The sequence below is a fragment of the Emys orbicularis genome, chromosome 7 (genome assembly GCF_028017835.1).
Source record: "Emys orbicularis isolate rEmyOrb1 chromosome 7, rEmyOrb1.hap1, whole genome shotgun sequence".
NCBI classification, from domain to species: domain Eukaryota; kingdom Metazoa; phylum Chordata; order Testudines; family Emydidae; genus Emys; species Emys orbicularis.
The window spans coordinates 120,222,489-120,245,192 of NC_088689.1; the positions used below are offsets into that span (position 1 = coordinate 120,222,489).

Below are 22,704 nucleotides of genomic sequence, written 5' to 3' on the forward strand. Positions count from 1 at the left end.
CTCCACAGTACCACTCCTCAAGAAGCCCCCCTTGGACCTGCCCCCCCATGTCTCCTGAACACAGAGCAGTTTTCCAGTTCCAGAAAACACAGGGGGGAAACACTGGCACTGTCCTCTGGCCCCCATTCTGCGGCTGCCTCCCTCCCCTCTCCAGGCAGCTGGAAACTGGTGTGTGTGTGTGTGCGGGGGGGTGGGCAACAAAGATACTGTTGTCCCCTCTTCCCTTGCTAAAAGTTGGGGCCACAGGGTCTTTCCCCCCTCCCCCCACGATCGCACCCGCTGCCAGCCCTGAACAAGAGGCGGGGGGGGGCAGAACTGTGCGCCGCGAAGCGGTGCGCATTAACTCGAGTCAATGCGGTAGAGAGGATTCCTCCCAAGCCCTTTGCAAGGAAGTCTCCGGCAATTAGTTGAGCCAGTCGACAGCCTGCAGCCAGCCAGTCTGGGCTGCTCCCGATGCGCCGCACGGAAATCAAAGCGCGGTGGCAATCCTTCCCGATGATCTCTGCAGTCCCTTTTCTGGGGGGAGGGCGGCTGGTGAGCGTGTGAACCCCCCCCCCCCCAGCCCCACATTTCGGGTGGCTTTGGCTGAGCCTGGAGAATGGGGTTCGAGCTGGATCGCTTCAGCGGGGAGGTGGATCCCGACTTCAAGTGCAACCTGTGCAACAAAGTTCTGGAGGACCCGCTGACCACCCCGTGCGGCCATGTGTTCTGCGCGGGCTGCGTGCTGCCCTGGGTGGTGCAGCAGGGCAGCTGCCCGGTGCAGTGCCAGCGCATCTCCACCAAGGAGCTCAACCACGTCCTGCCGCTCAAGAGCCTCATCCTCAAGCTGGACATCAAGTGCGAGCACCACGCCCGGGGCTGCGGGCAGGTGGTGAAGCTGCAGCACCTGGGCGCCCACGCCGAGCGGTGCGACTACTCGCCGGCCCGCTGCCGCCACCCGGGCTGCAGCGAGGTGCTGAACCGCCGCGACGTGGACGCTCACATGCGGGAGAGCTGCGAGGCCAGGCCGGTGGGCATCTGCGAGCAGGGCTGCGGCTTGGTGCTGACCCACCGGGAGCAACGCGCCGGCGGCCACTGCTGCTTGGCAGCCCTGCAGGGCCACAACAGCTGCCTGCAGGCGAAGGTCGGCGGGCTGGAGAAGGAGCTGAAGAAGGAGGCGCTGCGGGCCGGCAAGCGGGAGAAGTCGCTGCTGGCCCAGCTCTCGGCCGTGCAGCTGGAGCTGCAGATGACAGCGCTGCGCTACCAGAAGAAGTTCACCGAGTACAGCGCCCGCCTGGACTCGCTCAGCCGCAGCCTGGCCGCGCCGCCCTGCAAGGTAAAGGGGCGGCGGTGGGGGGGCAGCCGCCCTCGCTGGCTGCCCTCACGGCTCGGCCCAGGAGTCAGCGCCCTCAGGTGCTCCTCTCTCTCTGCCCCCTGTCCCCTTCCCTGCTTCCGTCTTTCCTTCCAACCCTCTTTCCTTCAGTCACCCCAGCGCCTACTTTCACCCCCACGGGGGGCTGATTTGGACTGGAGTCCCCCCACCTGGGCAGCTTGTTTTATCCTTCATCCTGGGGTTGAGCCACAGCTTTGGGGCAGATACACTAGTGGGGAAAAGTCCCTTTGAAAAAAAGCATCCAAGTGCCAGACTTTGGGGCTCCTGGAAGGGGGGGGGGGCGTGTGAGTGTGGCACCCTGTTGAAGGCAGTTTTCTTCTCTTTCCCCATGAGGAAGGTCTGGTAAGTAATCAGGATTTCTTTTTTTCTTTGAGACATATTTCCTCCCCCCTTCCTCACCCACAGCCTTGCCTGTCAGCTGCAGCCTCAGCCAGCTGGCAGGTCTGGGTGAAGGGCAAATATTTACAGCTTAGCTGCTGGCCACCAACTGAAGAAACAGGACCGGCCTTAGAAAAGAAAGAGGGAGTTATCAAAATCCAGGGGGAAATATATATATAGTTCCTGTGTTTATCTCTGTGATTTTTAAAAAATGCTTCAAGCTCTTGTCATGGATTATGTTAAAGTGACACTTATTTCTGGGCTGTTCCCCACACCACATAGTTTGCACGCCGTTTCTTTTTAAGCCCATTTATTGTTTCCTACCATCTCTGTGTTTTCTTATGGTAGGGTTTTGTAAGATAATGCTTTTCACTGAAAACTGGGGAATGACGGAGTTACGGGTGCTCAGAACTCATGGTGCTATTTGATGTGTTTTGGGGAACTGATGTGTAGGGTGCTAGAGAGAGTCAGAAATGTTATGCTTGTCATTAAGAAGTAATTGCTTTGATAAGTGAGCGTAACAACAACAAAAAAAGTCATTTGAAATATGATGATGAGCTCTGATCTTTAACTGCCACAGTCTGTTTCTATGTATGTATTTCTAATGGGACAGCCCAGTAGTATCTGAAGATACTACAGGGATGGTCGTCTATCCAGGTCACAATCCCTTTTCTCACTTCCCTTCCCAAAGAACCCTGTAAACACCACAAATGGGATTTTCAGGACTCACAATATCGAATCACCAGAAGTCAACTTACTGGGCGTAACACTAAACAGAATCATTTGCAAAAGACTTCTGGTGACCCAGCGCTTTCCAGATCCAGCATTCCATAACCTTAAATCATTCAGAGTGGGTTTTCCGTAATATGGCTTTCCACAGTATGATGTCACTAGGATTAGCCCTTACACAACACAGACACACCTCAAATAAACTGCACAATCGGTAGCCATGAGCTTTCCATGATGTGAAACCAAATAATGTGGACTTTCTACTGTATGTCCAAGTATGGGCCATCTACTTTGAGCTTTCTTTTTTCCAAACCATCTATAATAGGGATTTCAAAAGTTGGATTTACCTAATTTAAATTTATCTTGACTTTGAACTACCTGCTGCTTATAAAATCAAGATGACCAGAAGCAGATTCTTCAGGAAGCAGAGTTATACAGCACAGGGTTTCAGTGACCCCAAACTATTAATCAGAACAAGTCTTCCACATGAGGGGAGCACCAAGAAACCAATTAACTTCACGATGAAAGCACTGAGAACACATCTTGGGCTTTTCACAACTTACCACATCCACAGATGCAGCAGCAAACTTATCAAGCTCTGTTCAGAGAGCTGCACTGACATCTTTGATGCTGCTGATGTTCAAACAGCAATGTAAACAAAACAAAACTTCTTTTTATAATCTTCTACCCCATTAGAAATTAATGGGAAGAAAAAAAGATCAGTGTTTGTCAGATAAAAACAACATCATCTCAATAGGGGATATACTTTTTAAAGTCTGTAGATGGTATCTGAAGACAATACAGGCTAATAACGAAATGAAACTAATAAAAGAAATCACAGACCCTACAGTCAGTGGATCCAAGTCAGATCAAAACTGCCTCTTTTTAAAAGCATTCTTTGGATTTACTCAACCATAACCCCTAACTCATAGATCTCTTCTCCCCCCCCCCCATTTCTTTCATTCTGCACCCGGCCCTGCTCCCTCCACTCATCTGGTCCCCCCTCTTGCTCTGTAGTTGATGTGAAATCCTTCTCTACAGCTCCCACCATCTGGAAATGCCTATTTGTATCTCTCTACCTCATCAGCTTCATCTTAAATCTGATCCAAAACCCACACCTTTGCTCCCTTATCTGAACTTCTCTCACTCTGCTAATAACTTTGCTGCTGCATTATTTAGTTCTGTAAAGTGCTGTGGGATGCAATTTTATGAAAGGTACTTGTGACGGGGCCTTTTGGGGTGTCACCTGATGTGCTGGGGTGCCACTGAGTCAGCCTATTCTGCCAGCCTGGGTCCCCTTTACCTGGCCTTGCTGGGCTAGGCTCACAAGCCTCTTCCAGTCAAGCGCACAGGCAGGGCCACACCCAGCTGCACAGAGAGGCAGAGATCCGCTCTGGAAAGATTCAGCCCCAACACTCTGGTGCCCACTCCCTTTAAGGGGTACAAACCCAAAGGTTTTATGAAATTCGCCCCCTCCCTCAATGTGGAGGGAGATATGCACAACTTCTTGCTCCCCCCCCCCAGTTAGACATTACATAAACTAGATTATGTTATAAACAAGAAATAAGTTTATTAACTACCAAATGTGGATTTTAAATGAATATAAGAGATAACAGACAGAACAAAGCAGATTACTAAGCAAATGAAACCAAACACGCAAGCTAAGCTCAATATACTTAAGAAACACGTTACAAAATGTAATTTCTTACCCCTAAATGTTATTTTAGGCAGGTTGCAAAGTTCCTGTGGTTCAGAGTTCCAGTTATATTTCTTTTCAGACCAGACCGCTGTCTCAGTCTGGACTCCCCGCCCCCCCCCCCCCCCGCCTTCCCTTCAGGTGGCTTTAGCAGTCTTTCTTCTTGGGCAGACAGTCCATGGAGAGGAGGAGTCCAGTTTGCCTTCTTCCCCACCCTTAAATAGGCTTTACATAAGGCGGGAATCCTTTGTTTCCCAAACTTGACACCCCTTCCCTTCCAGTGGAAAGTTACAAGAAGTCCCAGGTAATGTTTAGTATCAGGTGACAAGACCTGATAGTTTCACAGCGTCCGTGAGTCAGTGGCAGTATGGAGTGTCCGCAGGAAGGCCAAGCCTTTTCACAGTCCATTGTTTTTGCTGATGGGTCATCAGCCCTGTCTGGCTTCTCCATTGTTGTACCTGAAGTGTTAGTAGTGGGCGTCACCCAAAGTAGCATAGTTGAAATACAGATACATAGTCAATATTCCTAATTTCAGATACAGAAATGATACAGGCATACAAATTGGATTGTCATATTCAGTAAATTATAACCTTTCCAATGATCTCTTACAAGACCCATCTTGCATAAAGTACATCTGTTGTGTCATATTCATATCATAAGCATATTTTCATAAAGAATATGGAGTGAAACGTCACAGTTCTGTTACAAATCGATAATAATGTCCACAGTGTATAATTTCCAGCAATACTTTTATCAAATCTCTGGATGCAACTGACTAACATGACTGGGTTCATTTTCAGCCCTGCTACAAAAAGGCTGTTGTGCAGTTTTCTGAAGCAGTGCGTAATGTGCAGAAAGCCAAAAGGTGTTGTGTCACCACAAACTTGTGGTCTAGCGGTCAGTCAATTACATGTCTTTCATTGCATTTTGGGCAGCTTTCCAATGTTAATAGTTTCAGTCTGCCCAGTGTCAAAACATGTACAATCAGGAAACATGCATCTTTGTGCACTAGAGATTTTTGAAAAAGACCATGTTGACAAGGTGATCACTTACTGCAAAAGATGTTTGCACCAATTTGGGATGTGGCTTGCTTCCAGATTATTTAGTCCTGGATTATTTATTCAGACAATGATGCCAGCATAATATGTGCAGCACAGGATGGAGGCTATAAACACTTCGTAAGGCACATATATTTGACTCAGACACTTTCTGGTCCCAGAACACCTGGTCTAGGAGTAGTAAAATATAGAATAATTGACTTCTCCATTTGATTCCAGGTTCAGAAATAGCTGTACCCAGTCAAAATGTGCATTGTCATTACCAATATTATTATTATTTATACCTCAAATATTTGCTATAAGCTGTAGTTGCTTGGTCAAGGTTGAAGCCCTCATTGTTCAAATAGAATGGTCATTAATGAACTGTGTTAATGTGTTTGTGCACATTATATTTGTTCCATCTATTTACTTTACAATGGCCTGAGTTTTCTGTGCAGGTTAGTTTAAAAATAAACGTTCTGGCTTTCCAGACTGAATTATTGCTCATTGGTAGTGATGTGGAACCACTCTAGATAGAAGAGAGGTCTCCTCACCATTCTCCCCAAAGTATGAATCAATGGGGAAATTAAATGGTGGTTTGAGGATGTCCACAAGGCCTTCTATACCAGTTGACCATCATGATGGGATTGCACTAAGGGATCAAAAACAGGCCAACTGTGTGCTGTGGAAGGGGTTTGAATAGAATGTCATATGGTGGGGGAGGGGAGAGTGCGCTGGGAACAGAGCCACTGAAGCTGCAATTATGTAGATCTAGTGGCTCAAAAACCTGCATAGGAGGAAATATGGCTGTGGACCGTCCATCCACTGAGGAAAGGGGAATTCCATTCCCTTTCCTACATATAATCCCAGCAGAGATCTCTGCACAAAGCCCAGTTAATCAGGTGTTTTAATCTATTTTATTCAGGTTCTTATACCATCTGTGATAAATGAAGGGGGTGGAGGGGAAGCTCCCTTTTATAGACACCCAGTCAGCCAGTTAGCTATAAAGTCCCTCTTGGTGGCTGTTCTCTGCTTGCTTTACCTGTAAGGGGTTAAAAAGTCCCCCAGGTAAAGGAAAGGGAGTAGACCCCTGACCAAAAGAGCCAATGGGAAGGCTAGAACTTTTTTAAATGGGGAAAAAATCTTCCTGTTTGTCTCTGTTGTGGTTCTCCAGGAAAGAGGGGAACAGGGAGCAGTTATGCTTTAAGAAGCTTTAAGCCAGGTATAATCCTAGATCATACCTAGGACTACTTATTTGGAACCCCCAAATGTGTAAGTAGATCACGAATGTTCAGAAAGACGCAATTAGGTTTATTTCTGTTTATTTCTTATGGCTAGTGGACTCCTCTGTGCTAATCCCAGATGCTTCTGTTTGCTTGTAACCTTTAAGCTGAACCCCCAAGAAAGCTATTTGGGGTGCTTAATTTTTGGAATTGCTCTTTTAAAATCTAGCAGAAGCCTAAGTTCCAGATACATTTTCTTTCTTTTTGTTTTTAATAAAATTTACCTTTTTTAAGAACAGGGTTGGAGTTTTGGTGTCCTAAGAGGTTTGTGCATATATTAGCTAGTGGCAACAGCTAATTTCTTTTGTTTTCCTTCTCAGCTCTTCCCTGGAGGGGGGGTGAAAGGGCTTGAGGGTGCCCCACAGGAAGGAATTCCCAAGTGCTCCTTCCTGGGTTCAAAAGGGTTTTTTTGCATTTGGGTGGTGGCAGCGTTTACCAGGCCAAGGTCAGAGAGCAGCTGTAACCCTGGGAGTTTAATACAAGCCTGGAGTGGCCAGCATTAATTTTTAGAATCCTTGTGGGCCCCCACCTTCTGCACTCGAAGTGCCAGAGTGGGGAATCAGCCTTGACACCATCTGATCTACATAGTGTTTGAGCACCTTCCAGATGTGCATTAAGTTACATGACTTGCATGTGTTCTCCCTCCCCCATCTCCTTTTTCATCCTTGAGGAGAAAGTGTGAGGATGGTTTTTTAAAATATGTATTTATTTATTTATTTCATGTCTGCTGTGCTGTGTGTTTTTATTATTGAAAACAAGGTCTAAGACGTGTGCCTTGCATTTGGAGAGGCAAGCATTGAGGTTTGAGGTGGCGAGAGGTGAGGGCTTTTGTGTGTGTGTTTGAAGGGGAGGTGGTGATGTGTTTCACCCAAAATGAATATTTCGTTTGATAAAGAAAGTCAGTCTGAATACATCAAAGTCTGAATACATCTAAAAGAAAAACCTCAGGCTATTTAAACTGTGTTTGATCCTCACTGAAACATACCATTATTCAAACCTATTGATAAATTTGGTCACATTCTGCCCTTGCATGTAGGCACATGGTTTATGCTGAAGTCATTGGGCAGAAAGGAGCAAGGATGAATTAACAAGGTATTTTTGGAGCTGGGTCCTGGGCCACAGAAGCCCCTCCGAACCGGAGGCTGTGCTGCAGTCTGACCTCCTTCAGAGCCCTGTGAAAAAGCCACACACTAACAGAAACACTGAGGATTACATTTTTAAAATGTACAAGTAGCCAATATCCAGAAAGGTGAGAACAGAGATCTCTTGTTTTAACTCCTATGCACTTTTATTTTACTGTATTCAAACCTGCATTGATGCTTCAGTGAGAGGGAGTCCGCGGGTAGGTAAAATGGATATGTGACAGATCCTCAGCATAGATCCAGTCAAATCAATGAAGTTGTCAGTTTGCACTAGTTGAGGACCTGGTCCATAATACTGGGGTCTTTACGAAGGCAGTATCCTCCAGAATTTTAATTTAATAAAAGGCAACCAAACTGCTGAAAACTACAGTTGAACCTCAGAGTTACGAACACCAGAGTTACAAACTGACCAGTCAACCACACGCCTCCTTTGAAACCAGAAGTACGCAATCAGGCAGCAGCAGAGACACACACACAAAAAAGCAAGTACAGTACTGTGTTAAATGTAAACTACTAAAAAATAAAGGGAAAGCAGCATTTTTCTTCTATATAGTAAAGTTTCAAAGCTGTATTAAATCAATGTTCAGTTGTAAACTTTTGAAAGAACCGTAACGTTTTGTTCAGAGTTGCAAACATTTCAGAGTTACGAACAACCTCCATTCCCGAGATGTTCGTAACTCTGAGGTTCTACTGTAAAAGCAGATTGTTTTTCTTAGAATATGTTCCTGACTCTACAATTCGGCATAGTTCGGTTAGCCTGTATTCCTCTTATCAGGAGGCATAGGCGCCAACTTTCCCCGACACCAGTGGGTGCTCGCGCGCCCCTGGCCCCACCCCAACTTTACCCTTTCCCTACCCCCATTCCAACCCCTTCCCCAAAGTCCCTGCCCCAACTCTGCCCCCTCCCTATCCCATTGGACCCCTTCCCCAAATCCCCCCCCCCCAGCCCCGCTTCTTCCACAAGCGTGTTCCCTCTCCCTCCCAGCCACGCAAAACAGCTGTTTTGTGGCGCATGTGCTGGGAGATGGGGGGAAAATCGGGCACGCGGCGCGCTCAGGGGAGGAGGTAGTGGAAGCGGAGGTGAGCTGGGCGGGGAGCTGCCGGTGGGTGCTGAGCACCCACCAATTTTTCCCTGTGGGAAGCCCCAGAGCACCCACGGAGTTGGCGCCTATGTCAGGAGGAGTAGAGTTTCTCTGGTTGGTAAGGAATGTCTTCTTAGCTACAGCATCACTAGAGAAATGAGGAAGCTTCTAGAGTATAGAATAAAATGCAGGAGATAGTTTATTAGCTCCAAAATATTCAGGTGGGAGATACAGTAATTTCCAGAATTATGTTTAAGAGCTTTACTCAGGGCTTGTCTACACCATGCATCTTTTAGTGACAAGGCTGGGTCGACACAGCCTTGTCGCTAAACGTCAGCGTATGTAAACGCTTTGTCGGTACTTTGTCGGCACTTTAGCGAGCGGCTTTAGCTTTGTCAGCAGGAGAGCGCTCCTGTCAACAAAGCCGCATTCACACTGCCGCTTGCATCGGCAAAACTTTTGTCTTTCGCGGGGGGCGGAGAGGGGGGCTTTTTAAGTACCCGTGAAAGACAAAAGTTTTGTCGACAACTTCGCAGTGTAGACAAGCCCTCAGGTGTGGGAATACAGTATGCCAGGAACCATCAGGTTTGCTGCAGAACCTGATGATATGGGCAGGGCTGGGATGCTGGCCATTACATCTCCAGTCATTTCACTGTATAATGATTGGTTCACTGGAACATAAGACGTTGCAGGGAAGAAGAGAAAGTCACCAAGCCCTACAAGAATCATTCTTTTTGTGGCTTCATTAATGTACATAAAAACATTTTTAACCCCCCCCCCCCCCCCCAAGCACTGAGATATGAATCTTCAAAAGTAACAAAATATAAAAGCAACACATTGCAAGGTCCCTTGTGCCTTGATATTTTAGCACATATGGTGGAATAATCACTTTGCATTGCCATATGCAATTCTTTACTGTAATACTACTCTGCTGCAGTAAAAATGGTGGACAAAATGTGCAAAGCCATTAGAGCTGGTCCAGAGTTCAACAACTCCTTACATCCAAAGTTATACACACAAGAAGACAGAAATATTTGGAACAATATTTTAAGAATGAAACCAGAGAATGTGCCATGGCAGGCGTGCTTTTGGGCAGCTGGAGGAAAACACCAACGGGGTACGCTGCAAGAGTCCCTCTGTCAAACACGACTGAGAAAGGGAAAATTTATGGGACACAGCAAGGAGGACATGCAAAGAGCAGCCTTGAGTGACAACAGGGATGGCAGACCTTGTAAGTGACATCCGATGGGGCAGGAAGGATTCAGATTCGAGTTGGTTGGAGTTATTTAAAAATTACCAAGGATATTTTTCATGAAGAAGTTTGAATTTTTTTTTTTTTAACCATTTTTAGCTTGCTCCAAAATCCTCCTGCATGCTTAGCTCAAACTGTAGAAATGGGGGGATTGGGGGGAAAACAACGGGGAACACCTTTCTCCTTGGTATTAAAAGTATAATGTCCACCCCAAAATCAGGAGTTGTAATGGAAGTACTTAACTCAGTTTTAATTGCAGCAACCATTCTGAGAGCAGTATGGTCATTGTTTCTTGATTGACTTAGTCAATTTCCCTCCATAGAGTAGTATAAAAGAAAGGAGGGGGAAACTGCTTTTGTGACAATGGCATACCTGTCTTTCAGATGTTGAACTTACCAGACCTTAAAAGTGGTCTCACAGGACTGGAAAGTTTTCTCCTTGAAATATTATCTGATGTCTGGGTTTGAAGATTTCTAGGAAAACACCTAGTATTTCATTCCTCCCTGCAAGCCTGATTCTGATTAATGCTGAATATGTGCAAATCCACTTGAAATCAATGGGAGCTGTGAATGCTCAATACCTTCTGGGATCAGGTCTCAATCTACTTATGTGATCTTCAGGAAAGAAAATGACCACATACAACTGAGGAATATTATAGGCCAAATTCTCAGCTGGTGTATGTTGATGCAGCTCCACTAAAGGGGTGCTATTGGGCAGCTGGGGGGAAAGGGGGTACGCTGCAAGAGTCCCTCTGTCACACTACTGAGTTAGTGGTGCTCTGTCAATTTACAGCAGCAGAAAATTTGGCCCCATCGCTTTTTTTCCTGCAAGAGTGATTCAGTGATATTGGATTGCTTTGACATTTATAACATTTGATTGACCACTTCAAATTGATATGTGAAAAGAAAAATGCACTAACTAAAAACATCTGCATTGAGTTGCTAAGTAACTGTTGTAATTTATGTCATTAATTGGTTAGGAAAACCAGAGTTGTAATATAGCTTCCTCAAATTCTTGTGTGTTCATAACTTTTTCACCTTTTAGTTAAAACAAAGCAAGAAATCTGCAGGTAGCAATGTTCGAGTTCTGATAAGACCTTATCTATATTTAGACACGCACCATATCACTCTGAATATCTGCACAGTCTCATCTCTGAAACCCTTAAGATATACAAGTGGGGGTTCCTCCCCCCCAGCCGTAATGTGCTATTATTAACTGCTGCTTGACTGAGACCGAAATTAGTGGATTTTGAAGATTCAAATTCGTCATTAACAGTATAGGCATTTAATTTTGCCTTCCACGTATTGTAATTTGACACAACTAAGAGCTATCACAATGCTTCAACTTATCCGTGGAAAGGATGTTATCATATAAGCCAATGACGTTCCTATGTTTGGGAGCAACCTTGGGACACAGGACAGAACAACAGATCATGTTTATATGGAGTATCTCCTTCACCTCTTCTCTATTGCACATTATACATAAAATATATCTATTATTCCTACCAGTCTAATTAGAGACATGCTACTTTAGGGTTTTCTATTTTGGGAGTTGGGGGAATTCTCAGTTAAGGAGGTTTTCTATTATTATCACTGTCAAGCCTTTATAGATAGGATCCGAATTAATTAGAATCTCAGTGGAATTGGTCTCTGTAATACTCACTTTGAACAACAGTTAGGAGTCTGGTGCTTTTTCTCAGTTCTACCTGCTAAATTCACAGAAGAATTGCTGTTTCATAACACTTCATGTCTGCTGCTGCTTCGGATCACTCATAGTTTAGGACAACATAATGTAATCAGCAAGACAAAGAGTGGCAACATAAAAATGCCGTCCCAAGAATCAATCACAAAAGAATCAGAGACAGCAGACTATAGGTGACCCTGAAGCTTTTTAGATAGCTATAATTACTACATAGCATATGGACATTTTTTTTTTTTATTCCATTAGGCTATGGACCTGAGCCACGTGACACAGCAAAGGGTTCTCATTGCTCTAGCTTGCAAAATAAATGATGTATACCTCTTAAATTCTTCATTTTCAAAAGAGCTCAGCACTCAGCAATTCCTATTGAGAACAATGGAATAGATGGAATGTGGGAACAATGGGAGTGCTGGGCCTTGGGCACTCTTGAAAATCTGGCCATAAACAGCTTCCCCTGGAATTCATCAGCAAACTAAATATTTAGATGGAAGCATGACTCATCTTAGCATCTGCCTATATGCACATGTTTTGAATGCTTTTACCTGTTCTTTCTAGGGTGAAGAGACTAAAGCACTGACTCTTGTCCTTCATCGTGACTCTGGCTCTCTTGGATTTAATATTATTGGTGGCCGGCCATGTGTGGTATGTTAAAATGTGTTTGCCTTTTCTTGCTAGGGAGAGCATGCAGATCAATGTTTGGAGAAAGAAATGCTGCTGATTACATATTTGGCTCCGTAGGAGATGGTTTCATGCCTTATATTCAAACCGACATGGAGTGTCTGCTTTTCCCCCCATATCACTGTTTTTCATCCATGATCGCAGGTAGTTACACTTAAGTGATGTGGATGTGCTGTCACATCTGGATTGCGTAGACAATGCTGAAGCACATAAGGCCCATTCCTGCAGACCACGCTCCTGTCAATACGTAGTCCTATGAGTTCAGTGCTGACAGGATTGGGTCCTTTAACAACTTGTTTCAAACTGCATTTGCTGTTGGGGCTTCAGAAATTTACCGTCCTTTCCATCAGACACTAAACAGCCCACTGTACTGTGGAAAGGATATAATTTAAACAACCCACAGTCTGCTCAGTTCTGAACTCCTTGATTTCAGTGGAAGATTTGCCTGTGCAAGTGTCCAGGACTGAACTTCTTACAGGAACACTTATTACTATTTTTCCCCCTTGATGTTGACTAGCTGGATCCAACATCATGTGACCTGAATTAGGTCAGGTGGTGGATTTTAATTTGTCCTGTTAGTTCAGAAAGGAAACAGCTTAGCTTTGATAGAACAGCTTCTTTGCCTCTCAATAATGTGACAGAAATTTGGGCTTGTTCTTGGCAGTTTAACATTGAGGTTTCCCCTCAAACCCTCCCCCTCCTCCCATAATTATCACATTTTAACTACACTTCTTCATCATCACCACTCTATGCTGTTAGCACTTATGGGAACTGATTGTGCAAGCCCACGGGGACATAAAGAATAGCTTGTTAGTTTTATTTCATTTGCCATTGCTGTTTCTGCATTTGTTCTCTTGCATTATATACTTATTACACAAATGAATGATGGAGGGGATCAGCACCTCTCAGGAACTGGCTTTAGGTAACTATCAGTGTAAAGTGAGATAACAAATACAAGCCTGTTTGTGGTTGCATTTTTAAATGGAAGTTGTAGGTACTCAGCACTTAAGGATCTAGCCCATAGTAACTACCGTAATTACTTTAGGTTGGCGCTGAGCGTTTTGGGGCTCATGTGCAGCATCATTGACAAGATTCAGCCTTAGACAAATTAGAGCTGGTATAAGAACTGGTATAAGGTACAATGTTATATTTTTCTTTTCATTCCTAAAGGACAATCAAGATGGCTCATCTAGTGAAGGAATTTTTATATCGAAAATAATTGACAGTGGGCCTGCTGCCAAAGAAGGAGGGCTGCAGATTCACGACAGGATTATTGAGGTATGTGAACACGATGTCCGGTCTCTTTTAATAGGCCAAGTTCCATCTCATGTCTTCTGTAAGGCATAATGTGGGGTATGGGAGAGGTATAGCATGGTAAATATTGTCTGGTAAAGAGATGTCTGTTAAAATATGTTTGACCAGAGTCAATGCTGACCTTCCTGGCTTTACGTAGAGCTCTTATCTAAATATAGAAACCAGATTATGGATGGTATGTACATGTCCTGGCTTTTTGAGGAGTTAGCATCTATTTGGTATGCTGCAGTTATTTCTTTTTAAAGCTATTGGAGACTTGTAAGTTATTTAGTTAAAACCATATGTGAAATATCTGTTGTATAAACCGTAACTTTATTTAGCTTGGTTTCTAAGACATTTCATAGGGGTAGCAAAATGTTTTGAACAGATAGAGGACAAAAGTTCCTGTTCCAGAATTTTGGTACAGACGGTTATAAGCTTGCCTAAGTAATTTCTCTAATGTTATTCTGGACTCCTAATATTATTCAGACTGCAAGTCTGAATTTCTTCTTATTTTCCTAGTCTTGACCTCACTAAAATATCCTTCCTGTTAAAGAGTTGGTAGCTTGAAATGTTTTTCATAAGTTTCAGTGAGTGATTTTTTTGGAGAGGGGAGGAGGGTAACAGGGTTAGATTTCAGAAACAGAAAGCAATTTTTTGGGAGTCAGATTTGAGCATTTTACAGTTAAAAATGTGTCCTTACAGTCTTCTTATTTTCGTAAGAGGAGGAAAGTTTGAGAATCTATTGTTCAAAAAGATAAGTAAAGCTTTAGTTTCCAAGGATATCATGGAACAGTCAGTTTCTCTAAGTAATGGAATTCCATTGCTGTTATGTTTTGCAAATGAGCAATAAACAGCTGTTAAGGATTTTCTGTTGGCAAAGGACAATGTGTATTTGCTATTTTCTACACTGTTATGGTAAACTGCATTCACAATTTAGGGAGTATAAAATATTAATATACTACGTATGGAGGAGAAGAATAGAATCACAGTAGCACGGTCATTAAAAGATAAGAACTTAGTTGTGGAGTGGTTTAGAAGTGCTATCCCTGATTTAAGTTATGCTTATGATGTAATGTAACCACAAAGCGTCTGCAAAACTCTAAGAAGGACTCCATGTAAATCTTCTCTGTATAGAATCTCTCCCGTAAAACAAAATATACCTGTAAAGCTTTAGTCAAGTTAGGATTTTTTAATAATGTGACATTTTTAATAACCCTATCTGTAGGTTCGTCTGTCGTAAATACAGTAGAACACCAGAGTTACAAAAAGTGACCGGTCAACCACACATCTCATTTGGAACCAGAATTATGCAATTAGGTGGGGTGGGGGGGAGAAGCAAAGACTGTACAGTACAGTACTGTGTTAAACATAAACTACTAAAAAAAAAAAGGGAAAGTTTAAAAAAAAAAAAAGATTTGGCAAGGTAAGGAAACTGTTTCTCTGCTTGTTTCATTTAAATTAAGATGGTTAAAAGCAGCATTTTTCTTCTGCATAGTAAAGTTTCAAACCTGTATTTAGTCAGTGTTCAGTTGTAAACTTTTGAAAGAAAAACCATAACATTTTGTTCAGAGTTCCGAACAACCTCCACTCCCGAGGTGTTCGTAACTCTGAGGTTCTACTGTATACAGTTACACACAAACTATGTTAAAGGAGTGTTAAGGTTTCACAATCAAGTACTCAGGAGTCAAGAAATGCCAACATTAATGTGGCTTATGCAACCTTAATTCAGCCTCTTTGTGCATATGAATTTTGATATATTATTTAATTACATGATCACATAGATTTTTTTTTTCCCCATAGAACCCTTGCCTCATTCATTGCACAGTGTTATCTCCTGGAGGGCAGAGGAAATGGCTACTGTGTACCTTTTGATAGAGTGGTTGTTACAGCATCTGCTTTTCCTTGCAAGAGACTAGTTCTGCTCCTCTTTGTCATTGCCTCTTCCCACCCACTTCTGATGGTATGTCTACACTGCACACACACAAAAATGCATTCCTAACTCAGGTTAACTAATCTGGATTAAAATAAAAGTGGAGATACAGCAATTCAGTTCAACCCCAGGCTGCCCTATAGGCTTGGAACTTGAGCTGCTAGTTAGCAGCTCAAGTTCTTCAATGTCTTCACTGCTGTTTTAACTTGGGTTAGCTAAACCAAGCTAAGAACACTTTTGTTTTGTTTTGTTTACAGTATAGATATACTCTGAGGCCAGGCCTATACTAAAAAGTTAGGTCAACCCAGCTAGATTGCTCAGCAGTGTGAAAAATCCACGTCCTTTAGCACATAGTGAAGCCAACCTAACCCCTGGTGTAGGCCGCACTGGGTCACCAAAAGAATTCTTCCTTTGATCTATCTACCACCTCTCAGGGATGAGGATTAATTACAGAGCAGGGAGAACCCCTCCTGTTAGGGTATGTCCAGACTACCTGCCGTATTGACGGGTAGCGATCGATTCATCGGGGATCGATTTATCACGTCTCGTTAAGACGCGATATATCGATCCCTGAACGCGCTCCCCGTTGACTCCGGAACTCCACCGGAGCGAGTGGCGGTAGCGGAGTCGACGGGGGAGTTGCGGCCATCGATCCCGCGCCGTGAGGACGGGAAGTAAGTCGGAATAAGATATGTCGACTTCAGCTACGGTATTCCCGTAGCTGAAGTTGCATATCTTACATTGACACCCCCCCCAGTGTAGACCAGGCCTTAGTGTAGTGAGTGTCTATGCAGTAGTGATTTAAATGTAGACATAGCTTGAGTGTTTAGTGTCTGGCCGTGCTAGCATAGGCTAGAATAAGAGCTCAGATACCGTAGTGAAGGACCTGAAGAGGACAGAAAAGTAGAATAGACTTATGGGGTAAGATTCTGTGCTGTCTCTCTAAGAGGTGCAGCACTGAACTCACAGCCTATGGGGTGGATCTAAGCTACTTTTGTGCCCGCCTGATCCTGGGCTGCTCTCTGGTACCTGGTGTAAGTTAGACAGGTCTGGGGCCCTAAGTTACAGCAGCCTGTCTTGGGGCTGCAATGCTGCCTGGAATCCCCTGCCCTCAACACACCCCTCCTCCCCGAGCTCCACTTGCCTCCAGCCCTGCCCCGTCCCTACACTAAGGCTTGTGATGGGTTGATTGGGAAGCATCCTGAAAGCTATTTGTCTCTAGCTTTCTGAGTTTTTTATGCTGTGCCTCGGGAGTGGCTAACAACCTCTTCTGAGACTACACGTTATTATTGTTGTTGTTACTTATATGGCACTAATAACGTACCAGATGCACCCAAAGAGGTTCTGGTTTTGATCCCCAGAGGAAACATTCTGAGCAGCGCATGTGCTACCCGAGCCCCCTGGCTCCAGGCACCTAGATAGCAATGCAATATAGAATTTAAATATGTGCAACCCGCTGAAAGTGGGGCCAGGGAGTCCCCTTTGTCCTTTCTCTATTCACTTGCTATCTGTCTCCCTCAGTAGCTCATTTCCAGTCTTCCCCCGACTTATTCCAGCTTTTAGGTGGAGTAAGTTACTCGTGTGGACAGTCTAGGGCCACATTCTGATACTCTTATTTGCCTTGAGTAGTACTCTATTCCACAAATAGCATTGCTGACTTCAGTAGGACTACTCCAGGAGTAAGGTACTACTCAAGGTGAGTAAGGATATCTGAATCTGGCCCTTGGTGTCTATGTTGTTTTGCAGGATCCATACAGGCAGTTTGTTGCTGCCCTTACTTGGCCACACAAGGAATAAGGCCCCCCGGGCTTCCCTGCTCAGATTGCGACTCCAGCTGGCGTGGGAAGAGCTACTTTCCTCATACTTGCTGCTATGAATAATTGGGCAGGGAAGGAGCCCTGGTCACCCCACACCCACAGTTGTGTGCTGTAACAGCTGCTTAGATGCATAAGGGGAGTAAGCTGCTCCACAGAAAGGGATGAAGCAACTAATTTCCAACCTAGAGCAAGGGAAGAGCAGGAGACTCTCTCTGAGACTTTTTGGTCTGCTTCAGGGGCACTGCATCTATGTGTCACCCCTTCCATAGGGCGGACTGTAAAAGCACCACTCAGCCCTACGTGAGTAGTGTGGCATTGGGCTCACATGTCCATTTGTTCTATGGTTGTGTTCACATTTTTCAGTTATATCCCCAGAATAGAGGCAGCCTGGCAATTCGTGGTATTTACCACCTACCAAGATTTCATCAGGCACCCATCTGGGTACAGCTTATCAGCTGAATTACTAATTCATGTGCCCTTAAGTGTCTGCACACCTCTAGTCAAAATTGAGCACACGGTTTCCAAAGCATTGACATTGCTTTGTGTTCATACAGCAAAATGGCCCCTGTGCTTTATCATCTTTGCTTCCTGTGAGTGTTCAACCTAAACAAATGTTTGACGCTTCAAAGCTAAGATACATGCTTTCTGTGCAAACTATGGTTCGTGCACCGTGATAGCCCTAATACAGAAGGGGAGAGGGGATACTTATTATCAAAGCATCTGAACCATGTTTATCACCTTCGTATTCACACAATCTAAACACCCTGAGATGGATATTTAAATCATGTTGCAATGCTGAAGTTGTTTAATTTTTAACAACTGTGTATAGCCAGTGAAAACATGGACCTAGCAAAGAAGTAGTCAGTGGCGTAGCCATAAGGTAATTGTTTGAAGTTATCTTCCATTCATGATGCTAAATATTTATTTTGTTTGTTTGAGGCTCAATTTCACCAGCTTTACTCACATTAAATAGTACCTTATCCTGCAGTTATTCTTATAGTTTTCATAGTGCCTGCTTGTGGCGTAAGGTCCTACTCAAAGTAGAGTGGCAAAAAACTATCCCTTCTGCATCATTCTTGGCTGTGCATAGAATGCTGCGATAATGCAGAACATTTATTAAATAAACTTGGTCAATCTGCTAAAATAAAAGGGGGGATAAGAGAATAGATAAGGGAGAGCTAATGAAAACAGGATAACAAATTTGAATTGACCCAAATACAAAGCCCTTGCAGGCAGCTACAGACTAGCATTGGTGGTTGTCTTTAGGGAGGTAGATTTGTAGAAGGATTCTGCAAACGGATAGGGCACAGCAGTAGGATCTAGATAGAACCTAAGGCTAGAGAGCAGACACATCTCATCTGATGACATTTGCTTTGGGAGAACACAGGGGAGAGATGGTAACCCAAGTATCTAGAGCAGGGTTCTCAAACTGGGGGTCGGGACCCCTGAGGGGGTCACAAGGTTATTACATGGGGGGTTGCGAGCTGTCAACCTCCACCCCAAACCCTGCTTTGCCTCCAGCATTTATAATGGTGTTAAATATATAAAAAAGTGTTTTTAATTTATAAGGGGGGGGGGTCGCACTCAGAGGCTTGCTTTGTGAAAGGGGTCACCAGTAAAAAAAACTTTGAGAGCCACTGTTCTAGAGCCTAGAATATTATATATTTGTTCATTTAAAATGGAGGGCTTTATATACATTGCTGGCATGACCTTGAACTGAATCCTTTAAAAAGAACTCTCATTTCAGTGCGATAAACTATCCAAAAGCATAAACTGGGAAGCACAGCAACTCCAGAATTAATTACAGTTCTGATCATAGCGAATTTACAGTTTATATCAAAAGTGAATTGTGCGGCTTCCTTTTGGAACTTTTCCTTTCTGCATGTCTTCTGGTAAATGAATTCTGAAGAGCCTGTTAATAAAGGAGTGCCATTTTTCATTTTCAGAACTGTCAAAAAGCTTCAAATTGCTGAGCAGGGATTATGTGGTTTTTAAGATGTGCAGACAAATATAGTGGTCTTTATTTATAACTGATAGTAAATTATTGTTATGTTGATATTTGCTTTCAAATGCTGTTCCATGACAGTTTCATACCAAGATAAGCTTTTGAAAAACATCTCAGATCATTTTAAGCTTGGTTTCCTTATGTAGGTTGGGTTTGGATTTCCTCTCTCACCAGTTTTAAAAAGTTAAATGCAAAACAAGTAAATCATTTTTAAAAAAAAGTGAATAGCCCCTTCTCCTTATTTGTCAGTAACCTTAGAAAATTATTTCTTAACTGCTTGTATATCACAGACATGAGCAATAGCCCAGTAATAATAAGGAAACAGCATGCCATGAAGTATACATCCCTACTGCTAACCAAGGACCTATCCTCTAGATGAATGCTGCATGTTTCAGGAGTTTAACACTACACATAATAGACACGTAAGGAAAATACAGGTCCCATCCCCTTGCAAAATCCCATTCAGTGTTTTGTTTTACAGTATCTGTTCAAAAATAATAATTGGTAATTACATAGCACTTTACATCTTCAAATTGTATTGCAAACATTAACTAGTTAATAATTCTCACATTGTCCCTGTAGGGTAAATATTATCCCCGTTTTACAGATGGGAGAACTTGAGGCGGAGAGGGAAATGACTTCTGGAAGAAGTCAGTGTCATGGAGGATAGCTCCATCAGTGGCTATTTGCCAAGATGGTCAGGGATGCAACCCCATGCTCTAGGTGTCCCTAGCCTCTGATTGCCAGAAGCTGGGAGTGGACGACAGGGGATGTATCACTCGATGTTTGTCTGTTCTGTTCATTCCTTCTTAAGCACCTGGCATTGACCTCTGTCGGAAGACAGGATACTGGGCTAGATGGACCCTGACCCAGTATGGCCGTTCTTACGTATGTTTTTGAAGTTTGAGTTCTTGGATCCCTGTCCTGTGTTCAATTTACCCATAACTGCCTCTATCTAGAAATCTGCTTCTAAAGTAAATTTGAATGGCTGGCCTAAATCTGCATCCAGGTCTTCCACAATTACTTGCAAAGTTAGGAAGTAACACTATAATGGCAGGACTGCTGTGCTTTCTGTTTGCTCGCACCATACATTTCTGTGGTTTATAAATACAAGGCAAACTGCAATTAGAGCAATTATACTTTAATCTACTTAATACAATAAACCACTAGCGCGCCATTAAACATGTTCTGTAGTAAGATCCAGAAGAGACTGGGTTACGTACGCATTCACAAACACATGCACATAAGAGGCCTGGTTCCTTCCCCGTTTAAGTCAATGGGAGTTTTGCCCTTATTTCAATAGAAGCAGTTTTGGATCCTGTGTAAGAAAGAGATGAAAGTAGGCACTGTAGGGACACCTAGACGTTCTCTATAATCAGATAGTAGGCTTTTGTTGTGGGAGCAAAATGGCAGCTAATTACATCTCTGAATAAGGGTCTGTGCACGTTCCATAGATGAGCATGTGATCTTTCCTCAACTAGGTAGAGGCCAAATTTACTTAAATTTTTTCAACACATCTGCTTTGAAGGATTATAGATTAAATATGACATTCTTTGCTGACTGTAGCTAGTGAGTCAGTTTATTTAGCTTCTGTGCTAGCGTAGGAAGTAGGAGACTTATTAAATTCCCTGCAAATAAATATTTCTCATCAGCATACTTTTAAACCTATTGGGGCCGATCCTTAGCTGGTGTCAATTGTCAGAACCCCACTGGCTTCGCTAGCGCTATGAGAACGTATCCCAGCTGAGGAGATGCCCCATGTAGCATGCTGTCTGTTGGAGCGCTTATTGTTTCAGCAGCCAGGGATGTGCCTTAGTGCAGAAATGATTTGATTGATTCGTACCCCAAAGGACACTCATTTACTATGAATTATGGACGGATTTTGTATGATGTCTTGAGTGGTTTTCATCACCAGTCTTCACATAAGCATATTCACACATTTTAGCGACTCGTCCTGTGTTTTTGTAGATCTGTTTGATCATTTGCTCTTTGGTGAGGCTAGTTGCAGAGTTTGCCCTGCAGGGGTCTGCTCCAATAGCAGTGCCATTTCTCATCTTACATAGAGTACGTCATAAACAGAGTAAACTGATTTTGGCAGCTGTGTTAACTATGTAGCCTGTGGAAGTGCTCCAAAGCCAAATTAACACAGCGGAAGCTGAATCAGACACCCCCGGATGGATCACTCACCAGAAGGAAAGGTCACAAGTGCATGATATTCAGTTCTTTATTAGTAAAATGTGTATGCTGAAGAACATCTACGGCTGGGGTTGGGAGGCAGGGGCTCTTTTAATTTTATAATGAGCTCAGAGGGGTTTCACCTGGTTGTCTAGTCTAGGGTGTGATTTGCTAGTCCAGATATTTGGTTTAGTTGCAGGTTTCCTTGCTAACGTGTGAGATAAGATAGCAGTTTGGGGGCTGACAGTTTCCTCTTTCCTCCCCTTTATCTGGAGTGGTAGGATTCCTTGCTGACTGCTGGTGTTTCTCTGTGAATGGTCCCTGATCCAAGTGCGTGTGTTTGTCCTGGAAGATGACAGCTGGCTAGGAGCAGGGGCCTAAAGCACTTTGGAGCCTCTGTGGCGCTGATCCCACATTTCCTGCCCAAGAACAGCAGCACAGATCCCTTCCCATTGAGAGCTGCAGCAGGGGGGTCCCCTGCACTTACCCCAGCGGCAAGTGTGCATCTGTTGGGGAGAGCAGGCTGGTCCTGTTGCACTCCTCTCCCTTTCTGGGGCAGTGTTGACAAGGGTCCCCGAAGCAGTGGGTCTTGGAGCTGGGGCAGTCCACGCCCCTCAGAGCTATTGTGTCAGTCTGCGTCTCTGTCTCCGTTACACTTTGTTCATGGTTTTAAGATTCCCTGTGCAATTGTGAGGGATTATATTTTAAATGAGAGCTGAGATTCTGAGGTACTCATATCACTCCAAGAGCCAGGGCTCTATGCACAATCCTATTGTACCTATGTCTTACTGCAGCTTTGGCTGGGGGTTGATCAATTGGAATGTCAGTCTTCACCTCAGACTGGTGAACTCCGATGAAAGATATGTCATTAAAGCCTTTTGCCCTGCCACCTTTTTACAAGGTGCAGTATGTGCTTCCCTATGCAAGCTCCGTTCTGCTAGAAGAGCAGGCAGGAAGTGGATATGAGCCCTCTCGCACACCATCTTCTCCATATGGAGCCAAGTCCACACTATAGACTAGCACAGGACAGTCAGTGATGGAATTGTGCAACCCTCCTGCAGAGAGAGAGAGAGAATAACTTCTTGCACCCTCTCCTCCCCTTGCAGAACTGTGTAGGACTAACTAATCAAC

The 22,704-nt window shown here is 43.9% G+C and overlaps 1 protein-coding gene across 2 annotated transcripts in view; it reads left to right on the plus strand.

Annotated features, from left to right (window-relative positions):
• Positions 1-598: 598 nt before the first annotated feature.
• The window catches only part of PDZRN3 (PDZ domain containing ring finger 3), a 210,568-nt gene continuing 188,462 nt past the window's right edge, over positions 599-22,704 (plus strand). The window contains exons 1-3 of one of the 2 annotated variants that reach the window (XM_065407827.1): positions 599-1,315; positions 12,228-12,314; positions 13,521-13,628. In XM_065407827.1, coding sequence (XP_065263899.1) covers positions 599-1,315; positions 12,228-12,314; positions 13,521-13,628 — 912 coding nt within the window. The remainder of the gene's footprint in view (positions 1,316-12,227; positions 12,315-13,520; positions 13,629-22,704) is intronic. The other variant, XM_065407828.1, reaches the window with a different exon arrangement.